This window comes from Magallana gigas, chromosome 9, assembly GCF_963853765.1.
Source record: "Magallana gigas chromosome 9, xbMagGiga1.1, whole genome shotgun sequence".
Classification (NCBI taxonomy): Eukaryota; Metazoa; Mollusca; class Bivalvia; order Ostreida; family Ostreidae; genus Magallana; species Magallana gigas.
In genome coordinates this window covers 48,310,003-48,335,112 of record NC_088861.1, presented here as the reverse complement: position 1 = coordinate 48,335,112, position 25,110 = coordinate 48,310,003, and the positions used below count along the sequence as shown (strand labels likewise).

Sequence of the window (25,110 nt, the reverse complement as noted above, 5' to 3'; positions counted from 1 at the left end):
TGGTCAACCAGACCGGGACACATCGATTAACCTTCACTGGCTCTTCTTCTTAAATTATGGAATTCTTAATACCATACGGCGTCACATGTACAACAGACAGTCAGGGTCGGATCGACCTGACATTGCAGTAGACATTGACAACCACGGTATCCACATTCTGGATCAGGACGGACAGTTCCTCCGCTACATTGATACAGATTCAATTCGTATATGGCGTCCATGGGGTTCATGCATGTGTAGACACCAAAGATTGACAATCTCTTAGTGACTGTGTTTAGTACAGGCAGGGTGTAGAAAATAAAATATACTGTTCTGTCCAATGTTAGAGTTATCTTTCTTTAATTATTGATTTTTCATTTTAGAACTCTCTTGTGTTTTTCGGTAAAATTGTCATACGAAGCCCGCCATTTGTTTATGCGGTTGAACACCGCGCTCTGTATTTTTCGCTAAGTTTAGCCTACCACAGAGTAAGTAATGATTTAAAACTTGTTTATTATTCTTTAAAAAGATGATTTCAACATGTTTATAGCTTTTACAGTAGCCATAATCAGTTTTATGTGTAATAATTGAAGCTTTCTTATTGGAGTGTTGTCGTCTGCAACAAATGTAAACATAGGCTTGTTTTGATTTGAACAACTTTCTGTGAATTATTTGCTAAACTTTATATTGATAGTTTTACAAGTTATCTTGAATGTTTTCTGATAGATTTGAGCTAATATTTGTGGTTAACTATATTTCCAAATGTTATGCTGCAAAATTTTATTTCTATGGAAGCCCATAAGTGTCATAAGCTTTATGTATAGTGTTATTATTGATAACTATATATTAGCATCACTTAATAACGGTGTGTAAATTTTATTTTGTATGAAATTCAAAGTGTTTCATTGTATCCTTTGTTTATATTTCAGTCTTTTACCAAATCCAAATACACATTGACAATCTTCCTGGGAGTTGTTGTTAATGTACTTGTAAGAGGTTAAACATTCTGTGCAAGACCGGACCAGGGCGTCCTTACGCGACAGAACAGTAAAAGATCTTGTACTCAGGCAATCAGCTATGGGAGATAAGGAAAACGACAGTGCCTCAACTTCCTCACGGAATTCCAAACATTCATCCTCAAGAAGCGATATGAGCTCGCTTATCGCTCAAGCCAAAGCCAAGCTAGAAGCGGCCAAAGCACGACTCAGATTTACTGAGATGGAATCTGACTTGAAAAGGAAACAAGCGGTATTGGATCAACAGATCGCCCTTGACGAAGCCAAAGTGAAACGCGAAAAAGCTGAACTTTCAGTAAATTTAGAGCTACTCGCACATCAACGAGAAACAGCAGCACTTGAAGCGGAGGCAAATGCTCTCGATGCTCTCGATCAAGAATCTCAACTTGCAAGGAGTTTGCTTCCAGATACAGAACCTGCAGATCCTTTTATTAGAACAAAAGCCTATGTCGAAGAAGATAATTGTGCAAGAACGTGTTCTACCAACACACCCCATATTCAGGATACATATGATTCAAATGTAAAGAGTGAAAATGACAGATATTGTGTACCTCCTTTAGCGGAACCTATCAGAAAGTTAAACCCAGAAGCTTCCTCCTTCACACCAAACAACTCTGTCACAGGTGATTTCACACGTTATCTCCTGAAGAAGGACTTACTGCTTTCTCGACTCTCAGCCTTTGATGATCGACCGGAAAGCTACATGACTTGGAAAGTATCATTCAAGACAGTGATGAGTGAACTAGATGTTTCCCCTATTGAAGAGCTTGACTTTCTGTTAAAGTGGAGTGGACCAGAGTCTAAGAGACATGTTTTAAGCATAAAGTCGGCAAACATTGCTGACCCATTACGAGGTCTACAGAGAGCATGGGAGAGACTAGAGGAACGATTCGGTTGTGCAGAAATGATAGAGTCGTCATTAAAGAGAAGACTGGAGACATTCCCAAAGCTAACTGCAAAGGATTCAAAGAAACTCTATGAACTGTCAGACTTAGTTTCAGAAATTGAGTCCATTAAGAGTGATGAACGAATGAAATCGCTGCTTGGTCATTATGACTCTTCAACTGGTGTGAACCCCATCGTAAATAAATTGCCGCACAATCTCCAGGAAAAATGGACATCCTCAGCGATTAGATACATGAACGAACATCATACAGCATATCCACCGTTCACCCACTTCGCTGAATTTCTACGAGAACAAAGTCGCATCAGGAATAACCCAAGTTTTCTCTATGAAACAACATTCATCAGGAAGGATACAAATGTGTCGAACTATGTTCAGAAAAACTCTGTTGTTGTGAAGAAAACTAACACTCATCATGAAGTTCAGAGCACAGCAAGTAGAACTGAAGATATTTCTGTACCTGGAAAGTGTCCGATACACAATACTGACCATCCTCTGAATAAGTGCAGAGCCTTTAGATCAAAGAGTATTCAGGAAAGAATGAAATTCTTAAGAGAAAAGAGAATATGTTTTCGATGTTGTGCCTCAACCACTCATATCAAGAAAGACTGTAAGGAGATAGTGTCATGCAAAGAATGCAACAGTAGCAGTCATCCTACAGCCTTACATATCGATACGCCATCAGTACTTCATACAGCTGCATTAGCTCACAGCGGGGAGGCTCCAATTGACATTACTTCAAAGTGCACTCAGATATGTGGTAGATTTCCTGGGAAATCTTGTGCTAAAATTCTGTTAGCCGATGTACATCTGCAAGACCGTCCTGACAATCGTGTGCGTGCATACATCATGCTAGATGATCAAAGTAATCGTACTTTAGCCAGTTCACAATTCTTTGATTCACTCGGAATTGAAGGACAGGATGTGGAATATATACTTACCTCATGCGCAGGAAAGGAACGAGCTGCTGGGAGGAGAGCCTATGGCGTTGTAGTGGAATCGATGGATCAGAATGTCAGACTTCAACTTCCTGCTGTCACTGAATGCAGCCATCTTCCTAACAATCGTGAGGAAATTCCAACACAGGAGGTAGCTCAGAACTACGCTCATCTACTTGACATTGCCCAGTACATTCCACCCCTGGATGATAGTGCGCAAATCATGCTATTGATTGGAAGAGATGTCATTCAAGCTCACCATGTTCTGGACCAACGTATTGGACCAGCTAATACCCCCTACGCACAGAAACTCCCATTAGGATGGGCCATCATAGGTGAAACCTGTTTAGGTAGTTCTCACTTGCCAGAAGAGATCAACGTCACAAAAACTAACATTCTTGATGATGGACGTGGTACTGTGCTAAACCCTTGCCGAAATCAATTTCGATTATGTGAAAAACAAGACATTCTACTGTCTGAGAAAAACTCCATTTATGAACCACACATGGACAACTTGTTCAGGAGAACGGAAGACGATGAAAAACCTGGCTTGTCTGCAAATGACAGAGCATTCTTAGAGACTATGAGTTCTGAGTTCAAAAAGGACAAAGATGGCTTTTGGACCGCACCACTGCCATTTAAGCCAAATCGTCAAAAGCTGCAGAACAACTATGATTCAGCATTGAAAAGAGCTGAGAGTTTAGACAGAAGCTTGGAAAAGAATCCCTTGAAGAAAGAGCAGTTTTTAGCATTTATGGAAAAGATGTTTCAAAGAGGCCATGCTGAAAAAGCGCCATCCCGTACAGAAGGAGAAGAATGCTGGTTTTTGCCGATCTTTGGTGTTTACCACCCAAGGAAAAAAGATCAAGTACGTGTCGTATTCGACTCAGCTGTGAAGCATAATGGCATCTCCTTGAACGATGTATTATGTTCAGGTCCAGACCTAACAAACAGCCTCCTAGGTGTGTTACTTCGCTTCAGACAGGAACCAGTAGCCATTGTCGCTGACATAGAGCAGATGTTTTATTGTTTTAAAGTCAACGAGGAACATCGCAATTACCTTAGATTTTTCTGGCATGAAGGAAACGATTTTCACAAACCTCTTGTTGAATATCGCATGTGCGTACATGTTTTTGGTAACACAGCCTCTCCGGCGATAGCTACATATGGCCTTAGACTTGCAGTAAATCACAGTTGTCTTGGTTCTGATGTCAGCGACTTTGTGTGTAAAGACTTCTATGTCGACGATGGACTCAAATCACTACCTACAGTTGAACAAGCCATAGACCTGCTTCAGAGAACACAGAAAGCACTTAAAGTTGAAGGAAATTTGAGACTTCACAAGATAGCTTCAAACCGAGATGAAGTGATGCAAGCTTTTGCTCCTGAGGACCTGTCAAAAGATTTAAAGGACCTGGAGTTTGGCAATGAAATTCTACCGGTCCAACATACTCTTGGTGTTTCTTGGAACCTGGAGTCCGATGCCTTTTTGTTCCGCATCTCAACTGAAGAACAGCAATTCACAAGACGAGGAGTGCTTTCAACAATCAACTCCATATTTGATCCCTTAGGATTCTTAGCACCAGTCATTATTGACGGGAAGTTACTCATGCGCCAGTTAGTAGGATGTACCAGTGACTGGGATGAACCCCTACCTTTAAAGTACTCAGCAACATGGGAATGTTGGGTCAACTCTTTGAAAGATCTACATGGTTTAAGTATCCCTCGCACTTACCTTTCTGTGTCGTGGACAAGTGCACGCAACAAATCCGTACATATCTTCTCAGATGCATCCGAACGAGCAGTAGCCGCTGTTGGATATCTTGTATATCAGGGAGAAAATGGAAACATGGAAATGGGTTTCATCTTAGGGAAGTCAAAGGTTGCACCAAAGCATGGTCACACCATCCCCAGGTTGGAACTTTGTGGTGCAGTACTTGCGGTGGAAATAGCAGAATCCATTGCTACTCACCTAGATCTTCACATTAAGGACTTTACATTCTACAGTGACAGCAAAGTGGTTCTGGGTTACATTCAAAATGACACTAGAAGATTTTACACATATGTAGCCAATCGAGTTGAGAGGATAAGAGCTTCCACCCGACCTCAACAGTGGCGCTTTGTGTCGACAAATCATAATCCAGCAGACCAGGCAACACGCTCTGTAGCAGCTAGTAAAATGCAGGACAATCCTTGGTTAGTAGGACCAGCCTTTCTCCTGAACGAACATGTTTCTACACAGGATGCGCATGAGTTACAGAACACAGATGAGGACAAAGAAGTCAGAGCTGAAATAGTTGTCCTAAAAACCAGCATGATGGATTCACCTTATGACCAGCTTGGAACTCACCGGTTTAGTAGATTTTCTAACTGGAGAAAACTTGTTGAAACTATCGCTCACCTACAACACATAGCTCAATCGGTTAATGGCGCAGATTGTTCAGGATGGCACGTATGTTCCAAGTGGAAGACAATAGATGCCTTTGAAGCAGCACAGAAACATCTGCTTGTTGAAGTTCAACAAGAAGCCTATCAGAATGAAATTCAGTGTCTCCAAGCAGGGAAATGTCTACCAAAGTCCAGCTCAATATCCAAATTGTCACCTTTTATTGGTATTGATGGTCTCTTGCGTGTTGGAGGCAGACTGAAACACTCAAGTTTGACAGAACCAGAAAAACATCCTATCCTTGTTCCTGGACGTCACCACATTGCCATACTTATCGTCCGTCATTATCACGAGCAGATAAAACACCAGGGCCGACACATCACAGAAGGGTCCATTCGTTCGGCAGGGTTCTGGATAACAGGAGCAAAGTCATTAGTGTCCTCTGTAATCTACAAGTGCGTTAAATGTCGGAAACTTAGAGGAAACCTTGGCAGTCAAAAGATGGCTGACCTTCCTTCGGACAGACTGGAAACCGGGCCGCCATTTACCAATGTTGGGGTAGATTGTTTTGGCCCATGGCAAATTGTAACAAGGAAGACACGTGGAGGTCAAGCATGCAGCAAAAGATGGGCAGTGATGTTCACGTGCCTAACTATTCGTGCAGTTCACATAGAGGTAGTGGAAGAGCTAAGTTCTTCAGCCTTTATCAATGCCTTGAGGAGATTTATGGCAATCAGGGGTCAGGTCAAACTTTTCAGATCAGACCGAGGGACAAACTTTGTCGGGTCAACAGACAACCTTGGCATCAATGCCATCAATGTAGAAGACAGCAGTGTGAAACGATTTTTGTACTCCCAAGGATGTACTTGGCTGTTTAACCCACCTCATGCATCCCACATGGGTGGGGTCTGGGAGAGGGTTATTGGAATTTCAAGAAGGATCTTGGACTCTCTTCTAACAGATGTTCCTGGGACAGGTCTGACTCATGAACTTCTATCAACCTTTCTCGCTGAAGTGTCTGCCATCATGAACGCAAGACCACTAGTTCCTCTCACCACAGATGCAGAAAACCCTGTGCCATTGTCGCCATCGTTGCTGCTCACTCAGAAGCCTCAGCAAATTACCTCTGTTGCAGAAACTTCCGATAGTAAAGACCTTTTCCGTAAGGAGTGGAAACGAGTACAAGCCCTGGCTGACATGTTTTGGCACCGCTGGAAAGCAGAGTATTTACAGACACTTCAACAGAGGAAAAAATGGCATGAACCTAAAAGAAACTTGTGCGAAGGTGATGTTGTTTTAGTGAGAGACAAACAGACAGCAAGAAATGATTGGCCGTTAGGAATTATTCATAAAGCTTTCCCATCTTCAGACGGTCTAATTCGCAAGTGTGAAGTGCGCATAGTAAGAGATGGACGCTCAACCTTATACACCCGTCCAACTGCTGAACTTGTTCTATTGCTACCATGTTAATATGTCAATGCCTATATAGACTATGAGTCTATTGTCTAAGTAATGTAAATATATAGTGATGACGTTGTCATCAAGCGGGGAGTGTTCTGTCCAATGTTAGAGTTATCTTTCTTTAATTATTGATTTTTCATTTTAGAACTCTCTTGTGTTTTTCGGTAAAATTGTCATACGAAGCCCGCCATTTGTTTATGCGGTTGAACACCGCGCTCTGTATTTTTCGCTAAGTTTAGCCTACCACAGAGTAAGTAATGATTTAAAACTTGTTTATTATTCTTTAAAAAGATGATTTCAACATGTTTATAGCTTTTACAGTAGCCATAATCAGTTTTATGTGTAATAATTGAAGCTTTCTTATTGGAGTGTTGTCGTCTGCAACAAATGTAAACATAGGCTTGTTTTGATTTGAACAACTTTCTGTGAATTATTTGCTAAACTTTATATTGATAGTTTTACAAGTTATCTTGAATGTTTTCTGATAGATTTGAGCTAATATTTGTGGTTAACTATATTTCCAAATGTTATGCTGCAAAATTTTATTTCTATGGAAGCCCATAAGTGTCATAAGCTTTATGTATAGTGTTATTATCGATAACTATATATTAGCATCACTTAATAACGGTGTGTAAATTTTATTTTGTATGAAATTCAAAGTGTTTCATTGTATCCTTTGTTTATATTTCAGTCTTTTACCAAATCCAAATACACATTGACAATCTTCCTGGGAGTTGTTGTTAATGTACTTGTAAGAGGTTAAACATTCTGTGCAAGACCGGACCAGGGCGTCCTTACGCGACAGAACATATACTATGTGTAAATATTTTTTTAGAACGTGAGTGGAAAGTTGTTTATATAAAATTGTATTTAAACCATTGAGAATGTACATGTATGTTTACAATAAACAAAGACTATGTTACAATGCATTTATTTATTGCAACAAAAATAACCCATTTTACAAATTGATTCGAACACTCTGCTTTTGAAAAGAAAATGCATTTAAAGTAAAGACAGGAATCGGCAATTGTTATTCTTTTTTGCCGCCACTATTAAATCCCCACAGTACCTATATAATTATTATATTCTTCACATCCGAACAAACTCTTATTGATTTGCAACGACTTTATTCCCCGAGTTCCTATGGATAAACTGGTTCGCGGCAACTAGTTTTTGGGACCAAGTCTTACCCAGACCCGGATTGCTACGTACAAGGACTGGTTCGAGGGGAGAAAAATTTGCGATGCATAATTTCGCGAACTTTTCTCTCTCACGTAAAAATCAAAGTACTGAAGTACTGACGGGAGTTGATTTTATCGATAACACTGTGCCGGATAATTATGCCAGTGCCAAGGTGGCATTTTTGCACCCGCTTAAGCTGCATATATCGAAAAATTAAAATATGCTATATGATAGACCATTGCTTAAAGAGTTAACAACCACCTTTGTTATCATTGTACCTCACTTGTCAGGTGAGATATTTACCTTTCAAAAAAAATTCCTATAGGAAAAAAAAATTCCTGTAGGAAAAACAACATTCCTATAGGTAATTTGAAATTTCCTATTGGAATACAAGAACTTCCTATAGGAATTTCAATTCCGGTAGGATTCGATAAAATCCGATAGGAAAACTTAATATCCTATAGGAAAACTACATGTCTGAATCAAATTCCTACAGGAAACACCATTCTCCTATAGGAAATATAATTCCTATGGGACTTTTTAAAAATCCTATAGGATTGTCAATATTTCCTGTAGGAGAATCATTTCTCCTATGGGAACCATCATTTTCCGATGGGATATTAATTTTTAAAGGTAAATATCTCACCTGTCAGGTAAAACACACTAAAAACAAAAGAGGTTATATATTCTCTAGACAATGGTCTATCATTTAGTATACATAGATTTTTCCGTAATTGCATCTTAAGCGGGTATCATTTATTCACAATCAACGATATGTGATTTTGCATGGCAAGTAGTATCAGTAATCGAAATATTTCTGAGAATTTGTATGGATCCAGGCAAGATTGAACTAAACGCTCGGCTGTCTCCGTTTATCTCCGACAAGCAAGAGAGACTCTGTTTTGTCGGATATTAACGGAGACAGCCAAGCGTCTGGTTGAACGAGACTACATTGAACTCTAGCGTAGGAATACATACGACTTTTAAAAATATCTAAATTGTTTGTACAATTTAAAATCTTAATTATTATTTTCATGGTATTAATAAATAAGTTTTCTTGAAAAAGAATGCTTCAGAATACATAGCATCGAATTTATCGATTATTTTCAAGAACATAGTGTTGTCAGCGGTATTGATTTGTGCTTAGGTCCAATCACTGTTTCACATTCGCTTTGCCCGAGTAAGTGCATAGAAGAGTTCCCAAAAATGGTTTACAGTATATTTCGCAGTACATGCTGTGTTGTAACATCGCTGTATATGCTGCATGTGTTGTAACATCGCTGTACATGCTGTGTTGTAACATCGCTGTACATGCTGTGTTGTAACATCGCTGTGCTCGCTGTGTTGTAACATCGCTGTACACGCTGTGTTGTAACATCGCTGTACACGCTGTGTTGTAACATCGCTGTAGACGCTGTGTTGTAACATCGCTGTACACGCTGTGTTGTAACATCGCTGTACATGCTGTGTTGTAACATCGCTGTACACGCTGTGTTGTAACATCGCTGTACACGCTGTGTTGTAACATCGCTGTACATGCTGCATGTGTTGTAACATCGCTGTACACGCTGTGTTGTAACATCGCTGTGCTCGCTGTGTTGTTATATCGCTGTACACGCTGTGTTGTAACATCGCTTTGATCATACTTATCGCGTAGAAGAATATTTTCTGTATATAAAACCAGAAAAAAAAATCAAAACTACTAGAAGATACGCATAACAAATAAAAATGAAGCTTCCGCAGTGTATCACTCCTTTATGATTTCCCTATTTTAAAATTCAAAACATTTTATTGAAAAGAACAAAATAAATGATTTAGATTTCAGGCCCAACGTCTGAATTAAGACATATATTTCCTAGCTTAATTGCTTGGACAAATTAATTGTAATCATTAATTTAGTATGTGTTCGTATAAATAGTTTTTAAGGCAAGGCAAGCTACTGACTAACAATTTAGTTGATAAAACATATCAACAGTCTCGTTTGAAGTAATCTTTTCGTAAGTTTTATGGTCGATACAACGACCTTGTCAGCAAATAAAATCTTCCACTGGGTCGCATGCTGACTGACGTTTTTCATACTAATTGTTAGACCATAATTAATCACCTAATTGTCTACGGACTTTTCCGTTTTTTCCCGATTACAACAAAGAGCACACGGCGGGTGTGACCGGTCAGCAGAGGATGCTTACTTCTCCATGACACCTGATCCTACCTCTATCTTTTTAGAGGTCCGTGTTGCTCTGCTTTGAATTTTTATTTCGTTTTATGGATTTTTGAAATGGTTGACAGTTTGTTATTGTCATTTTTCATTGTGATTAAACATCTTTTTTATTTTCCGTTAAGGGGGTTGATTAGGAGAAAATAATTATAAATTATGTAGAATCATCATTTTTTTCTTCTCTCGCGCGCATTTCATGTAGTATGAACAGGAAATGTTTCACTCTATTTTCCTGGTTGTTGCTGAAATTCCTATCAGTCAAAATTGAACTATTTAAGGATTAAGGATTATCATGCTTTGAGTATTATGAGATGATCATTTCGGTCGGGGCGTGATCAAATCTATTTTTATATCACCTCATTATATTCAGAGAATGATTCCTTATTACATGTACTTATATTTATATAATTTTTAGCAATTGTACAATTACATGTAAATATTCAAATATAAATAAATAAACCCCGCTTGTGCCTCAGTAATACGTCATTTGAATTTATTGGACTGTGTAGTACAAAATCGATACGTAGTGTTATCACAGACAAAAACACTGAAAAATGTAAATATATGTTTAAAACTACCATTCAATTAAGTTATATCTCAAACAGGACTAGTACTGTCTATAGCAATGCAATGTAGCAAAAAAGAAAGAAAGAAAAAAGAGAGAGAGAGAGAGAGAGAGAGAGAAAGAAAGTCAACAACTATAATGCTATATTTACATCTTTTAAATGTTCGACGCTCCCCCCCCCCCCCCCCCCATTAATCGTGTGTACATGTTCTGTAAATACTGCAAATCCAATTTTAATTTAATTCGCAAGTAGTATATTGTTAAATCGGTTCATGATGCAGATTATCTATAGTACATAATTTAATTATAGACATTTGATGACTAGTTCGCAGCAAATAATTTCGCAAAGAATATATCACCCAAAAATATTTCTCATGCGAACAAAAGTCTACAATATTTGATAATGGGACAAGAGACGCCTCCTACGTGCAAGAGTTCAAATACTTTAATATAGACCTACTAATCACGTGATCACGAGATCATCACAATGACACCACTAGCTATCAAAACCAGGAAGAGAAAATACCAGAACAAGCACACAAAAGGTTGGTAGATTTTTTTTTTTTTGCATTGAGTTAAAAACGAGCGCCAAAAGATATCACGTTATTCCACAATTTTCATCACAAAATTACAATGTATATTTTCAAGTATACCAGAAGCAGTTAAACTTGCTTTAACAAAGTAAAGCGATTTCAAAACAAAAAGCGCTGATGTCCGCACACTTGCTATATTTCAAGGTTTCCGTAAGGTTTGAATGCGCCACTACACATTAAACGGGCATGGTCACGATTTTGGTCATTTTTTCCCTTATTTTAATGTTAACAATGCATTAGTAAGGCATTTTTAATAGGCAATTCAACCAAAATTTGAATGTCATTCGTTGAGATATACCGGTAATTTAAGCGAGTAACAGAGCTTACAATTCTTTGCTATGTAAAAAAAAGCTTTTGTTTACATTTTGAATGTTGAAGTGAAAATTCCAGTTTTAGACCGAAAATGACTACGTTAAACGTTTATTTATGCTTGAAATGAATATGGAGATAGAAATATCAGCTTGAAAAAGACTTTTGACGGGAATATAATATTAAACTTAATGTGTAAACAAAAACAGGGCACGGGCCTTGTTTAAGTGACAAGGATTTCAATGAGTTGTGAGCCCTGTATCTTGCTTATAACTCTACGACTGACTTAATTCAAATTTCATTCGATTGTAAGAAAAGCAGTCCTAAAGCTTTGTACGTAATAAAAAGAGTAAAACAGAAATTGAAAAAAAATCGTGACCATGCCCCTTTAAATGAGGAATTAAAAAACGATTTATTAATGAACGTTTTCATTTTTCCAGTATCCTGTGAAATAAATGTAAATGGACCCCTTGGGTAATTGGGCTCAGGATGTGTTACGGTGTCGTCTCTGTGAGACCCCGGGCCCCCCTATGTACTGTGGCATTTGTCACATACATCTGTGTAAAGCCTGTGTGGGGGAACATCTCTCTGATGAGTCAAACGATCACAAAGTGGTGACGCTTAAAATGAGAGTAAGTACTATCAATTACCCACTATGCCAAAACCACTCGGCTAAACGATGTCAACTTCATTGCGAAAAATGTGACATCCCTATTTGTGTGCAGTGTGTATCTTCTGGAGAACATCTGGGCCATAGAGCAGTTGACATTTTAAAAAGTCTATCCACCAAAAAAGAAACTCTTCAAAAATATTTACAAGAATTAGAAAATTCCATTTATCCTATATACATGCAGATTTCATCTAACATTCAAGTTCAAAAAGATGGCATTAATGAAAACTCCCAAAAATTGACAACAGCTATTAACAAACATGGAGAAGACTTGCACAAAGAAATAGACATTTCCACTAAGAAATTGAAATGTGATCTTCATGAAATGGACTCCAAATACTTAGGTATTTTGAATAAAAAAGAAGACGAAATTACACGCACAATATCTGAAATCACACAAAGTATTGATGATCTGAAGAAGTTATTGGACTCCAATGATGCCAGCCGTGTCTTTGCCTACAAATCCAAAAATGCGAAATTCAGAAGATTGCCTCCGAAACTTGCTGTTACCTTACCAAAATTCCTCCCTCGGAAAATTGATAAAGGACATATTTATAAAGAGTTCGGTTCTTTGTCAGAGTTAGCAATAGAGTCAGAAAAAGATGGCTATGAAATGGATTCCCAAGTAGCCCAGTCTTCCTCTTTAGAAAGACCACTCGCTGATGAACCTAGGATCATCACAAACATATACACTGAATACAGAGGCATCAATGAATTCCGCAATGTATCGTGTCTCATTGACACAGAAGTATGGACGTGTGGCATTGACAACGTAATGCGACTCTACAGTCTGAAAGGAGACGTAGTGAAGTCAGTCCAAACCACGTCAGGGTACGATCCACAGGACATAGCAGTAACAAGCAGTGGGGATCTAGTTTATACTGATAAAGATGATAGAACTGTGAACATAGTGAAGAATAAAAAGATAAAGACAGTGATCAGACTACAGGGGTGGAGACCCCGCAGTGTCTGTTGCACTTTCTCTGGTGATCTCCTCGTTGTCATGACCAGTGATGATTATCAACAAACCAAAGTTGTGCGATATTCTGACTGTATAGAAAAACAAAGTATTCAGTTCAATAACGAAGGACGACCTCTCTATTCATCTGGTGGTTACTATAAATACATCAGTGAGAACAGGAACCTCGATATCTGTTTGTCAGACTCTGCAGCTTGTGCAGTAGTGGTGGTCAATCAGGCCGGGAAACTCCGGTTTAACTACACAGGCCCACCATCCACTACCCATGGGTCATTCAATCCTCTCGGCATCACTACGGACAGCCAGGGTCGGATCCTGACAGCAGACACGATCAACCACCGTGTCCACATCCTGGATCAGGACGGACAGTTCCTCCGCTATATTGACAACTGCCAATTACATGAGCCACGGGCCCTATGTGTGGATACCAGAGACAACCTCTTTGTGGCTGAGTGGGATACTGGTAGCCTGAAGATAATACAATATACATGTAACACGTGAACATACCGCTTACATAACAATGTGAAAAGTCACACAGTGACGTTAGCTGTCGATAATTTACCTTCCCATTTATAAATAAAACTCAATATAAAGAAATGTTTGGTTCAGTTCAGTTTATTTCACTTAAAGGCCACATAATGGTAAACAAGATACATTAACAAAATTAACATATTTACATATACAGCAGTGCATGTATACAATATCCTTGTGAAGTTCGAAAAAGTATAAATGGGGTGAACAGACAGTTTGATTGGTTTTTTTTATGTAATAACCAACACAATTTGCCTAATGTCGTATAGTTACATGTATATGAAGTCATAGTATCACAAAACCTTTTATTGTTTGGAGAACAGTTATCTGTAGCTAAAAACTGACTTCGTGATTCAACAAAAATCATTTACTAGATCTTGACCTTAATGCATTAAATTCTAAATTAAATAAAATCCATCGCCAATTGCAATTTTGTTACAATTACACAAATTACACTATAACTTTGACTTCTTAGACACTATTCCACCTTCCTGCTTCTTCAGGAAGGTAATGATTTGTAGTTTAAATTTAGCTAATATTTTCTTAATTTACTTGGTAATTTGTCAATAAATTTTATACATTACCCCTTTAGTCGATCCGTGAATATCATTATGCCATTTTTATAAAAAATTTTTTATAAAAATTGATCTCTTAACCTTTGGTTTATAATTGTCTTGATCCAATTGGTGTTATAATTGTATACATGTATTTATATTTGCATATCCATTGTTCTTTCCCACTGTAAGCCCATACGGAGGAGCTGCAATTATTTCTCTATAATCGCAATTGCTCTGTCAGTATATTATGACGTCATAAAGGTGTTACGTGATATATACTTTTCCATGACGTTATAGATTTAAACCACTATACGATACATCATGTGTTTTTCTCCAACTCCATTAAAATTGACGTATTTACATGTAATATTAAAATATGTTTTTGAAAACATTTTAAAGGAATTACTGTTATAACATATCATTGATTCTGTTAACAAATCTATGTGAATTAAAACGATACATTACAGTCTGAATGTTTACTTTTATGTAATAGCTAAATGTCAAGGTCTAGGCTAATACAGGGTATTTGCGAGTGGTAAAATGCAAATATAAGTAATAAACAACGATTATTTAGTGAACATGGCGTTATGAATAGCAACTGCTCTGCTGGCATATTTTCCATGATGCGCTAGCGCGCATCATAGAATATGCCAACAGAGCAATTGCTATTCATAACGCCATGTTCACTAAATAACGTTGTTTATTTCTTAAACATCTACCAAATATTATTTCCTCTATTTCTTACGGAAACTTATCGTTAATTCATAGTTCTATAGATACAGCCAGACTGAAATCCACATGCCCCGTTTTATCTATTGGTCGAAATCTACAGCGGCTGAAACTGACAGGACTAAATTTGACACGCCCTATTTATCGATTGGTCGAAGCCTACAGCGACATAAAAAATATCACGGACTGCACGAAATAGTCATGATGATGTCAGACTCAAAGTCTCACAGGGGACGATTTGGATGTTCTTTTAGCTAACGTACTTAATATGTACATTAACAGCAATTTAGTGAATTTTACAAACTTTTTCATAATAAATTCATTGATTAGATAAAAGGAAGATGCTAATATAAACAATAGAATGCTTTCTTTGATGATTCATGCAGGTTATGAAGGTAGCGATTGATTGCATTGAAAACTTAAACAACCCGCTAACGCGGGTTGTGTATTTTTTCTGCAATATCGCTACCTTCATATCCCTCGAATGAATCATCAAAGAAAGCATTTTATTGTTTTGGACCACTCGCCAAAGTAAATGGGATATAATAGTCTGTTTAGGATATAATATCTGAAATAGGATATAAACTTGAAGTGCAAAAAAATAAAAATTTAATATGGTGATTTTTAATATAATTCCGCAAAAATGTACCAGCATTTGCTAAGCAATTAAGTTTTCTTATAAGCTGTCCTAATAAATTAAGATATTTTGCAAGTAATTTAAGTAAACATCCGAGAAGTTTAACTCTACATAAAAATGTGTAGCCTTTTTAAAAGTAGGTTAAATTGATGAAATTATTTTGTTCGTTCGTTCGTTCGTTTGTTTTTTGGGAGGGGTGATATCAGAAAAATTAGTTTAATTTCGGCGCTAAGCGGGCACGTAGCCTCGACATGACTTTTCTATTAAAAAAAATTAAAAATCGTCGGAAGACACATGAAATGATGCCCAGAATCTATTGTATTCAAAAGCTATAAGAGTGGCGTTTCATGATATTTAGATCGGGCTCGAATATGCCTAGAGTAAAGGATATTAGTCGATAAAACATATAGAAAAATACTGTTCTGCTGGAAGAGGTATAGAATAGGGTACTTTTTATATCCTATAACCAGGCACTATAACCAGGATGTGCGCATGCGTGAACCAACTTTCCATCGGGATCGGTAAACGATTGGGAGGAAATTCGAAAGCTATTTGGAGGAACTTCGAACTGATATATGTGCAATTTAAAAATGCGATTTTTATATGAAAAATATGATCAGAAGTGATAAAAATGTTATGTACATTAGATTTTACACCAAAAAATTAAATAAATAATTGAGAGAACAATCAAAATCAATGTTACAGGAAAACAACAGGCACTTAGCATCGGAGGGAGGGGGGGGGGGTTGGAATGGGGGCAGGGACAGGGGGACGGGACTGCCCCCCTCCAGCACACGTTTTCTCGCAGCAAATATTTTTCTTGAATTTACTTATAAAAAAGTAAATTAACATACAGTTGCTAGTTGCACCCCCCCCCCATGTTTTTGGGACCATGTAAAATTTGAAATGAAAGAGAGGAAATTAATTGTGAAATTGAAGTTAAAGGTACACTTAGCCCCCTACCCCCACGGATTAGGATTTTCAATTATTTAAAAAGTATTTTTGAGTTGGGTTTTTTTTTTCAAGGCAAGATTGGATGAGTCTGCCTTCAACCCACTTTGCTACGATGCTAGGTGCCTGAACAAAATATCATGGTTTCATTACATACATGTATGCTAGTATAAAGACTTTATGTATAAAACCAATATTATCTCGTGCATTGTTCCTTTCACCAGGTTCTACAAACACCTTAGTCCAAAATAAATAAAAAAAATCCAAGACTAGGAGGGGAAAAAAGGAGAAATCTATTTTCCTTTTTTTTTTTTTACTCAGGACCTATTTTGTTGGGGGGGGGGGGGATTTGGGGAGAACAGGTCACTGACCCCTTGTAGATCTACCCATGACCTATCACCAGGGTCTGTATACACATAACCAGGGTCAGTATACCCATCACCATGGTCTCCAGGGTCAGAATACGTATCACCAGAGTCTGTGTGCCCATCACCAGAGTCTGTACACCCATTACCAGGGTCAGTATACACATAACCAGGGTCTCCATACCTATCACCAGGGTCAGAGTACGTATCACCAGAATCTGTGTGCCTATCACCAGAGTCTGTACACCCATAACCAGGGCCAGTATACCCATCACCAGGGTCTCCATACCTATCACCAGGGTCAGAGTACGTCTCACCAGAATCTGTGTACCCATCACCAGAGTCTATACACCAATAACCAGGGTCAGTATACCCATCACCAGGGTCTCCATACCTATCACCAGGGTCAGAGTAGGTATCACCAGAGTTTGTGTGCCAATTACCAGGGTCTGTATACTCATAATCAGGGCCAGTATACCCATCACCAGGGTCTCCATACCTATCACCAGGGTCAGAGTACGTATCACCAGAGTATGTGTGCCCATCACCAGAGTCTGTACACCCGTAATCAGGGCTAGTATACCCATCACCAGGGTCTCCATACCTTTCACCAGGGTCAGAGTACGTATCACCAGAGTTTGTGTGCCCATAACCAGGGTCTGTATACTCATAATCAGGGCCAGTATGCCCATCACCAGGGTCTCCATACCTATCACCAGGGTCAGAGTACGTATCACCAGAGTCTGTGTGCCCATCACCAGAGTCTGTACACCAGTAATCACGGCCAGTATACCTATCACCAGGGTCTCCATACCTATCACCAGGGTCAGAGTACGTATCACCAGAATCAGCATGGCCACCACCAGGGTCTGTACACCCATAACCAGGGCCAGTATACCCATCACCAGGGTCTTCATACCTATCACCAGGGTCAGAGTACGTATCACCAGAGTCTGTGTGCCCATCACCAGAGTCTGTACACCCATAACCAGGGTCAGTATACCCATCACCAGGGTCTCCATACCTATCACCAGGGTCAGAGTACGTCTCACCAGAATCTGTGTGCCTATCACCAGGGTCTGTACACCCATGACCAGGGTCAGTATACCCATCACCAGGGTCTCCAGGGTCCATGTACGTATCACCAGAGTCTGTGTGTCAGTCACCAGAGTCTGTACACTCATGACCAGGGTTAGTATACCCATCATCAGGGTCTCCATAGCTATCACCAGGGTCAGTGTACGTATCACCAGAGTCTGTGTGCCCATCACCAGGGTCTGTACGCCCATAACCAGGGTCAGTATACACATCACCAGGGTCTCCATACCTATCACCAGGGACAGAGTACGTATCACCAGAGTCTGTGTGCCTATCACCAGGGTCTGTACACCCATAACCAGGGCCAGTATACCCATCACCAGGGTCTCCATACCTATCACCAGGGTCATTATATCCATCACTAGTGTTTGTGTGCCCAACAACGGGGTCTGTACACCCATCACCAGGGTCATTAACCCATCACCAGGGTCTGTACACTCATAACCAGGGTCAGTATACCCATCACCAGGGTCTTCATATCTATCACCAGGTTCAGAGTGCGTATCACCAGAGTCCCATAACCAGGGTCAGTATACCCATCACCAGGGTATGTACACCCATAACCAGGGCCAGTATACCTATCACCAGGGTCTCCATACCTATCACCAGGGTCAGAGTACGTATCACCAGAATCAGCATGGCCACCACCAGGGTCTGTACACCCAAAACCAGGGCCAGTATACCCATCACCAGGGTCTTCATACCTATCACCAGGGTCAGAGTACGTATCACCAGAGTCTGTGTGCCCATCACCAGAGTCTGTACACCCATAACCAGGGTCAGTATACCCATCACCAGGGTCTCCATACCTATCACCAGGGTCAGAGTACGTCTCACCAGAATCTGTGTGCCTATCACCAGGGTCTGTACACCCATGACCAGGGTCAGTATACCCATCACCAGGGTCTCCAGGGTCCATGTACGTATCACCAGAGTCTGTGTGTCAGTCACCAGAGTCTGTACACTCATGACCAGGGTTAGTATACCCATCATCAGGGTCTCCATAGCTATCACCAGGGTCAGTGTACGTATCACCAGAGTCTGTGTGCCCATCACCAGGGTCTGTACGCCCATAACCAGGGTCAGTATACACATCACCAGGGTCTCCATACCTATCACCAGGGACAGAGTACGTATCACCAGAGTCTGTGTGCCTATCACCAGGGTCTGTACACCCATAACCAGGGCCAGTATACCCATCACCAGGGTCTCCATACCTATCACCAGGGTCATTATATCCATCACTAGTGTTTGTGTGCCCAACAACGGGGTCTGTACACCCATCACCAGGGTCATTAACCCATCACCAGGGTCTGTACACTCATAACCAGGGTCAGTATACCCATCACCAGGGTCTTCATATCTATCACCAGGTTCAGAGTGCGTATCACCAGAGTCCCATAACCAGGGTCAGTATACCCATCACCAGGGTATGTACACCCATAACCAGGGCCAGTATACCCATCACCAGGGTCTCCATACCTATCACCAGAGTCAGAGTACGTATCACCAGAGTCTGTGTGCCTATCACCAGGGTCTGTACACCCATGACCAGGGTCAGTATACCCATCACCAGGGTCTCCAGGGTCATTGTACGTATCACCAGAGTCTGTGTGTCAGTCACCAGAGTCTGTACACTCATGACCAGGGTTAGTATACCCATCATCAGGGTCTCCATAGCTATCACCAGGGTCAGAGTACGTATCACCAGAGTCTGTGTGCCCATCACCAGGGTCTGTACACCCATGACCAGGGTCAGTATACCCATCACCAGGGTCTCCAGGGTCAATGTACGTATCACCAGAGTCTGTGTGTCAGTCACCAGAGTCTGTACACTCATGACCAGGGTTAGTATACCCATCATCAGGGTCTCCATAGCTATCACCAGGGTCAGTGTATGTATCACCAGAGTCTGTGTGCCCATCACCAGGGTCTGTACGCCGATAACCAGGGTCAGTATACCCATTACCAGGGTCTCCATACCTATCACCAGGGACAGAGTACGTATCACCAGAGTCTCTGTGCCTATCACCAGGTTCTGTACACCCATAACCAGGGCCAGTATACCGATCACCAGGGCCTCCATACCTATCACCAGGGTCATTATATCCATCACTAGTGTTTGTGTGCCCAACAACGGGGTCTGTACACCCATCACCAGGGTCAGTATACCCATCACCCGGGTCTGTACACCCATAACCAGGGTCAGTATACCCATCACCAGGGTCTTCATATCTATCACCAGGATCAGAGTACGTATCACCAAAGTCTGTGTGTCAGTCACCAGAGGCTGTACACTCATGACCAGGGTTAGTATACCCATTATCAGGGTCTCCATACCTATCACCAGGGTCAGTGTACGTATCACCACAGTCTGTGTGCCCATCACCAGGGTCTGTACGCCCATAACCAGGGTCAGTATACCCATCACCAGGGTCTCCATACCTATCACCAGGGACAGAGTACGTATCACCAGAGTCTCATAACCAGGGTCAGTATACCCATCACCAGGGTATGTACACCCATAACCAGGGTCAGTATACCCATCACCAGGGTCTTCATATCTATCACCAGGTTCAGAGTGCGTATCACCAGAGTCCCATAACCAGGGTCAGTATACCCATCACCAGGGTATGTACACCCATAACCAGGGTCAGTATACCAATCACCCGGGTCTGTACACCCATAACCAGGGTCAGTATACCCATCACCAGGGTCTTCATATCTATCACCAGGTTCAGAGTGCGTATCACCAGAGTTCCATAACCAGGGTTAGCATACCCATCGACAGGGTATGTACACCCATAACCAGGGTCAGTATACCCATCACCAGGGTATGTACACCCATAACCAGGGTCAGCATACCCATCACCAGAGTCTCAATACCTATCACCAGGGTCAGAGTACGTATCACCAGAGTCTGTGTGCTCATGACCAGGGTCTGTACATCCGTAGCCAAAGTCAGTATACCCATCACCAGGGTCTCAATACCTATCACCAGGGTCATAATGCCTATCACCAGAGTCAGAGTACGTATCACCAGAACTGTAAATATATCACCTGGGTCAATATTCCTTTTAGTAGGGTCAGTGTTCGTAGTACTAGGGTCTGTGTGCCCATCATCATGGTCTGTATATTCATAACAAAGGTCAGTTTACCCTTCACCAGGGTCTTAATACTTTTCACCAGGATAGTGTACGCATCAATAGGGTCTGTGTGCCCATCACCAGGGTCAGTATACCTAACACAACAGTTAGTGCACTTATCATTAGGGTTTGTATATCCATTACCTGAGTCAGGTAATACTGACCCTGTTGATAAGTAGAGTGACCCTGGTGATAAGTATACTGATCCTGGTGAAGATTACACATACCTTGGTGATACGTACACTCGTGACCCATGTGATAGGTATACTGTCTCAGGTGATGGTTATACTTACCCTGGTTATAGATTTTGAGATTCTGGTGTTACGTATGCTGACCCTTAGAATATCTACACGTTTGTGTATACCGACTCTGGTGATGGATACATACTGACCCCTGTGATTGGCTACAGACCCTTGTGATACGTACACTGACTCTGTCGATAGGTATACTGACCCTGGTGATAGAGAATGTGATAGATATACTGGTGATAAATGTACTGACTCTTGTGATAGGTAAACTGACCTTGGAGATGGGCCCTCAGACCCACGGATGCGTACACTGACACGGCCGTTAGGTAAACTAACTCTGGTGATAGGTAATAGGTACAGTTATCCTGGTGAAAGTCTACTGATCAAAGTAATGGATGTACAAAACCTGATGATAAGTGCACTGACTGTTGTGATAGATATACTGACCCTAATGATGGGCACACAGACCCTATTGATTCGTAAACTATTCCTGGTGATAAGTATTTAGACCCTGGTGATGGGCATACTGGCCCTGGTCATGGGTGTACAGACTCTGGTGATGGGCACACAGACTCTGGTGATACGTACTCTGACCCTGGTGATTGGTATGATGACCCTGGTGATGGGTATACTGACACTGGTTATGGGTGTACAGACTCTGGTGATGGGAACACAGACTCTGGTGATACGTACTCTGACCCTGGTGATAGGTATGGAGACCCTGGTGATGGGTATACTGGCCCTGGTTATGGGTGTACAGACTCTGGTGAAGGGCACACAGACTCTGGTGATACGTACTCTGACCCTGGTGATAGGTATGGAGACCCTGGTGATGGGTATACTGGCCCTGGTTATGGGTATCCAGACCCTGGTGATGGGCACACAAACTCTGGTGACACGTACTCTGACCCTGGTGATAGGTATGAAGACCCTGGTGATGGGTATACTGGCCCTGTTATGGGTATACAGACCCTGGTGATGGGCACACAGACTCTGGTGATACGTACTCTGACCCTGGTGATAGGTATGAAGACCCTGGTGACGGGTATACTGGCCCTGGCTAGGGTGTACAGACTCTGGTGACTGACACACAGACTCTGGTGATACGTACTCTGACCCTGGTGATAGGTATGGAGACCCTGGTGATGGGTATACTGGCCCTGTTATGGGTATACAGACCCTGGTGATGGGCACACAGACTCTGGTGATACGTACTCTGACCCTGGTGATAGGTATGAAGACCCTGGTGATGGGTATACTGGCCCTGGTTATGGGTGTACAGACTCTGGTGAAGGGCACACAGACTCTGGTGATATGTACTCTGACCCTGGTGATAGGTATGGAGACCCTGTGATGGGTATACTGGCCCTGGTTGTAGGTGTACAGACCCTGGTGATAGGCACACAGACTCTGGTGATACGTTCTCTGACCCTGGTGATAGGTATGAAGACCCTGGTGATGGGTATACTGGCCCTGGTTATGGGTGTACAGACTCTGGTGACTGACACACAGACTCTGGTGATACGTACTCTGACCCTGGTGATAGGTATGGAGACCCTAGTGATGGGTATACTGGCCCTGTTATGGCTATACAGGCTCTGGTGATACGTACTCTGACCCTGGTGATAGGTATGAAGACCCTGGTGATGGGTATACTGGCCCTGGTTATGGGTGTACAGACTCTGGTGAAGGGCACACAGACTCTGGTGATACGTACTCTGACCCTGGTGATAGGTATGGAGACCCTGGTGATGGGTATACTGACCCAGGTTATGGGTATCCATACCCTGGTGATGGGCACACAGACTCTGGTGATACGTACTCTGACCCTGGTGATAGGTATGGAGACCCTGGTGATGGGTATACTGGCCCTGTTATGGGTATACAGACCCTGGTGATGGGCACACAGACTCTGGTGATACGTACTCTGACCCTGGTGATAGGTATGAAGACCCTGGTGATGGGTAAACTGGCCCTGGTTATGGGTGTAGAGACTCTGGTGAAGGGCACACAGACTCTGGTGATTCGTACTCTGACCCTGGTGATAGGTATGGAGACCCTGTGATGGGTATACTCGCCCCGTTTATGGGTGAACAGACCCTAGTGATGGGCACACAGACTCTGGTGATACGTACTCTGACCCTGGTGATAGGTATGGAGACCCTGGTGATGGGTATACTGACCCTGGTTATGGGTATCCAGACCCTGGTGATGGGCACACAAACTCTGGTGACTTTTACTCTGACCCTGGTGATAGGTATGGAGACCCTGGTGATGGGTATACTGGCCCTGGTTATGGGTGTACAGACTCTGGTGATGGGCACACAGACTCTGGTGATACGTACTCTGACCCTGGTGATAGGTATGGAGACCCTGGTGATGGGTATACTGGCCCTGTTATTGGTATACAGACCCTGGTGATGGGCACACAGACTCTGGTGATACGTACTCTGACCCTGGTGATAGGTATGAAGACCCTGGTGATGGGTATACTGGCCCTGGTTATGGGTGTACAGACTCTGGTGATAGGCACACAGATTCTGGTGATACGTACTCTGACCCTGGTGATAGGTATGGAGACCCTGTGATGGGTATACTGGCCCTGGTTGTGGGTGTACAGACCCTGGTGATGGGGACACAGACTCTGGTGATACGTTCTCTGACCCTGGTGATAGGTATGGAGACCCTGGTGATGGGTATACTGGCCCTGGTTATGGGTGTACAGACTCTGGTGAAGGGCACACAGACTCTGGTGATATGTACTCTGACCCTGGTGATAGGTATGGAGACCCTGTGATGGGTATACTGGCCCTGGTTGTGGGTGTACAGACCCTGGTGATGGGGACACAGACTCTGGTGATACGTTCTCTGACCCTGGTGATAGGTATGGAGACCCTGGTGATGGGTATACTGACCCTGGTTATGGGTGTACAGACTCTGGTGATTGGCACACAGACTCTGGTGATACGTACTCTGACCCTGGTGATAGGTATGGAGACCCTGGTGATGGGTATACTAGCCCTGGTTATGGGTGTACAGACTCTGGTGATGGGCACACAGACTCTGGTGATACGTACTCTGACCCTGGAGACCATGATGATGGGTATACTGACCCTGGTTATGTGTATACAGACCCTGGTAATAGGTCATGGGTAGATCTACAAGTGGTCAGTGACCTGTTCACCCCTAATACCCCCCCCCCTAACAAAATAGCTCCTGAGTAAAAGAAAAAAAAGGAAAATAGATTTCTTCTTTCTTCCCCTCCTAGTCTTGGATTTTTTATTTATTTTGGACTAAGGTGTTTGTAGAACCTGGTGAATGGAACAATGCACGAGATAATATTGGTTTACATAAAGTCTTTATACTAGCATACATGTATGTAATGAAACCATGATATTTTGTTCAGGCACCTAGCATCGTAGCAAAGTGGGTTGAGGGCAGACTCATCCAATCTTGCCTTGAAAAAAAACCCCAACTCAAAAATACTTTTTAAATAATTGAAAATCCTAATCCATGGGGGGCTAAGTGTACCTTTAACTTCAATTTCACAGTTTATTTCCTCTCTTTCATTTCAAATTTTACATGGTCCCAAAAACATGGGGGGGGGGTGCAACTGTATGTTAATTTACTTTTTTATAAGTAAATTCA

At 41.6% G+C, this 25,110-nt stretch overlaps 3 protein-coding genes across 4 annotated transcripts; 2 read left to right on the top strand and 1 right to left on the bottom strand.

Annotated features, from left to right (window-relative positions):
• The first annotated feature begins 323 nt into the window (after positions 1–323).
• LOC105342724 (uncharacterized) lies at positions 324–7,496 on the top strand. 2 transcript variants are annotated; one of them, XR_010709464.1, is made up of 3 exons: positions 324–467; positions 909–6,934; positions 7,376–7,496. XR_010709464.1 is itself a non-coding variant. In XM_066071789.1 (2 exons), the coding sequence occupies exon 2, from the start codon at positions 1,057–1,059 to the stop codon at positions 6,691–6,693; it is 5,637 nt and encodes a 1,878-aa protein (XP_065927861.1). In that variant the 5' UTR covers positions 324–467; positions 909–1,056; the 3' UTR covers positions 6,694–7,337. The 2 variants fall into 2 exon arrangements, 1 of the variants encoding a protein (XP_065927861.1); XM_066071789.1 differs by lacking the exon at positions 7,376–7,496 and having other exon boundaries at positions 909–7,337.
• A 3,539-nt stretch (positions 7,497–11,035) lies between these two features.
• Positions 11,036–14,645, top strand: LOC117691391 (tripartite motif-containing protein 2-like). The gene is made up of 2 exons (XM_034477415.2): positions 11,036–11,194; positions 11,992–14,645. Exon 2 carries the CDS (start codon positions 12,013–12,015, stop codon positions 13,699–13,701), a length of 1,689 nt encoding a protein of 562 aa, XP_034333306.2. The 5' UTR covers positions 11,036–11,194; positions 11,992–12,012; the 3' UTR covers positions 13,702–14,645.
• Positions 14,646–17,314: 2,669 nt separating this feature from the next.
• LOC136271935 (uncharacterized) lies at positions 17,315–21,469 on the bottom strand. The gene is made up of 8 exons (XM_066072530.1): positions 21,442–21,469; positions 20,962–21,197; positions 20,073–20,253; positions 18,647–18,772; positions 18,382–18,498; positions 17,680–17,889; positions 17,470–17,574; positions 17,315–17,364 (listed from the first exon to the last, which is right to left on the bottom strand). The coding sequence occupies exons 1-8, from the start codon at positions 21,467–21,469 to the stop codon at positions 17,315–17,317; spliced, it is 1,053 nt and encodes a 350-aa protein (XP_065928602.1).
• Between the last annotated feature and the right edge of the window lie 3,641 nt (positions 21,470–25,110).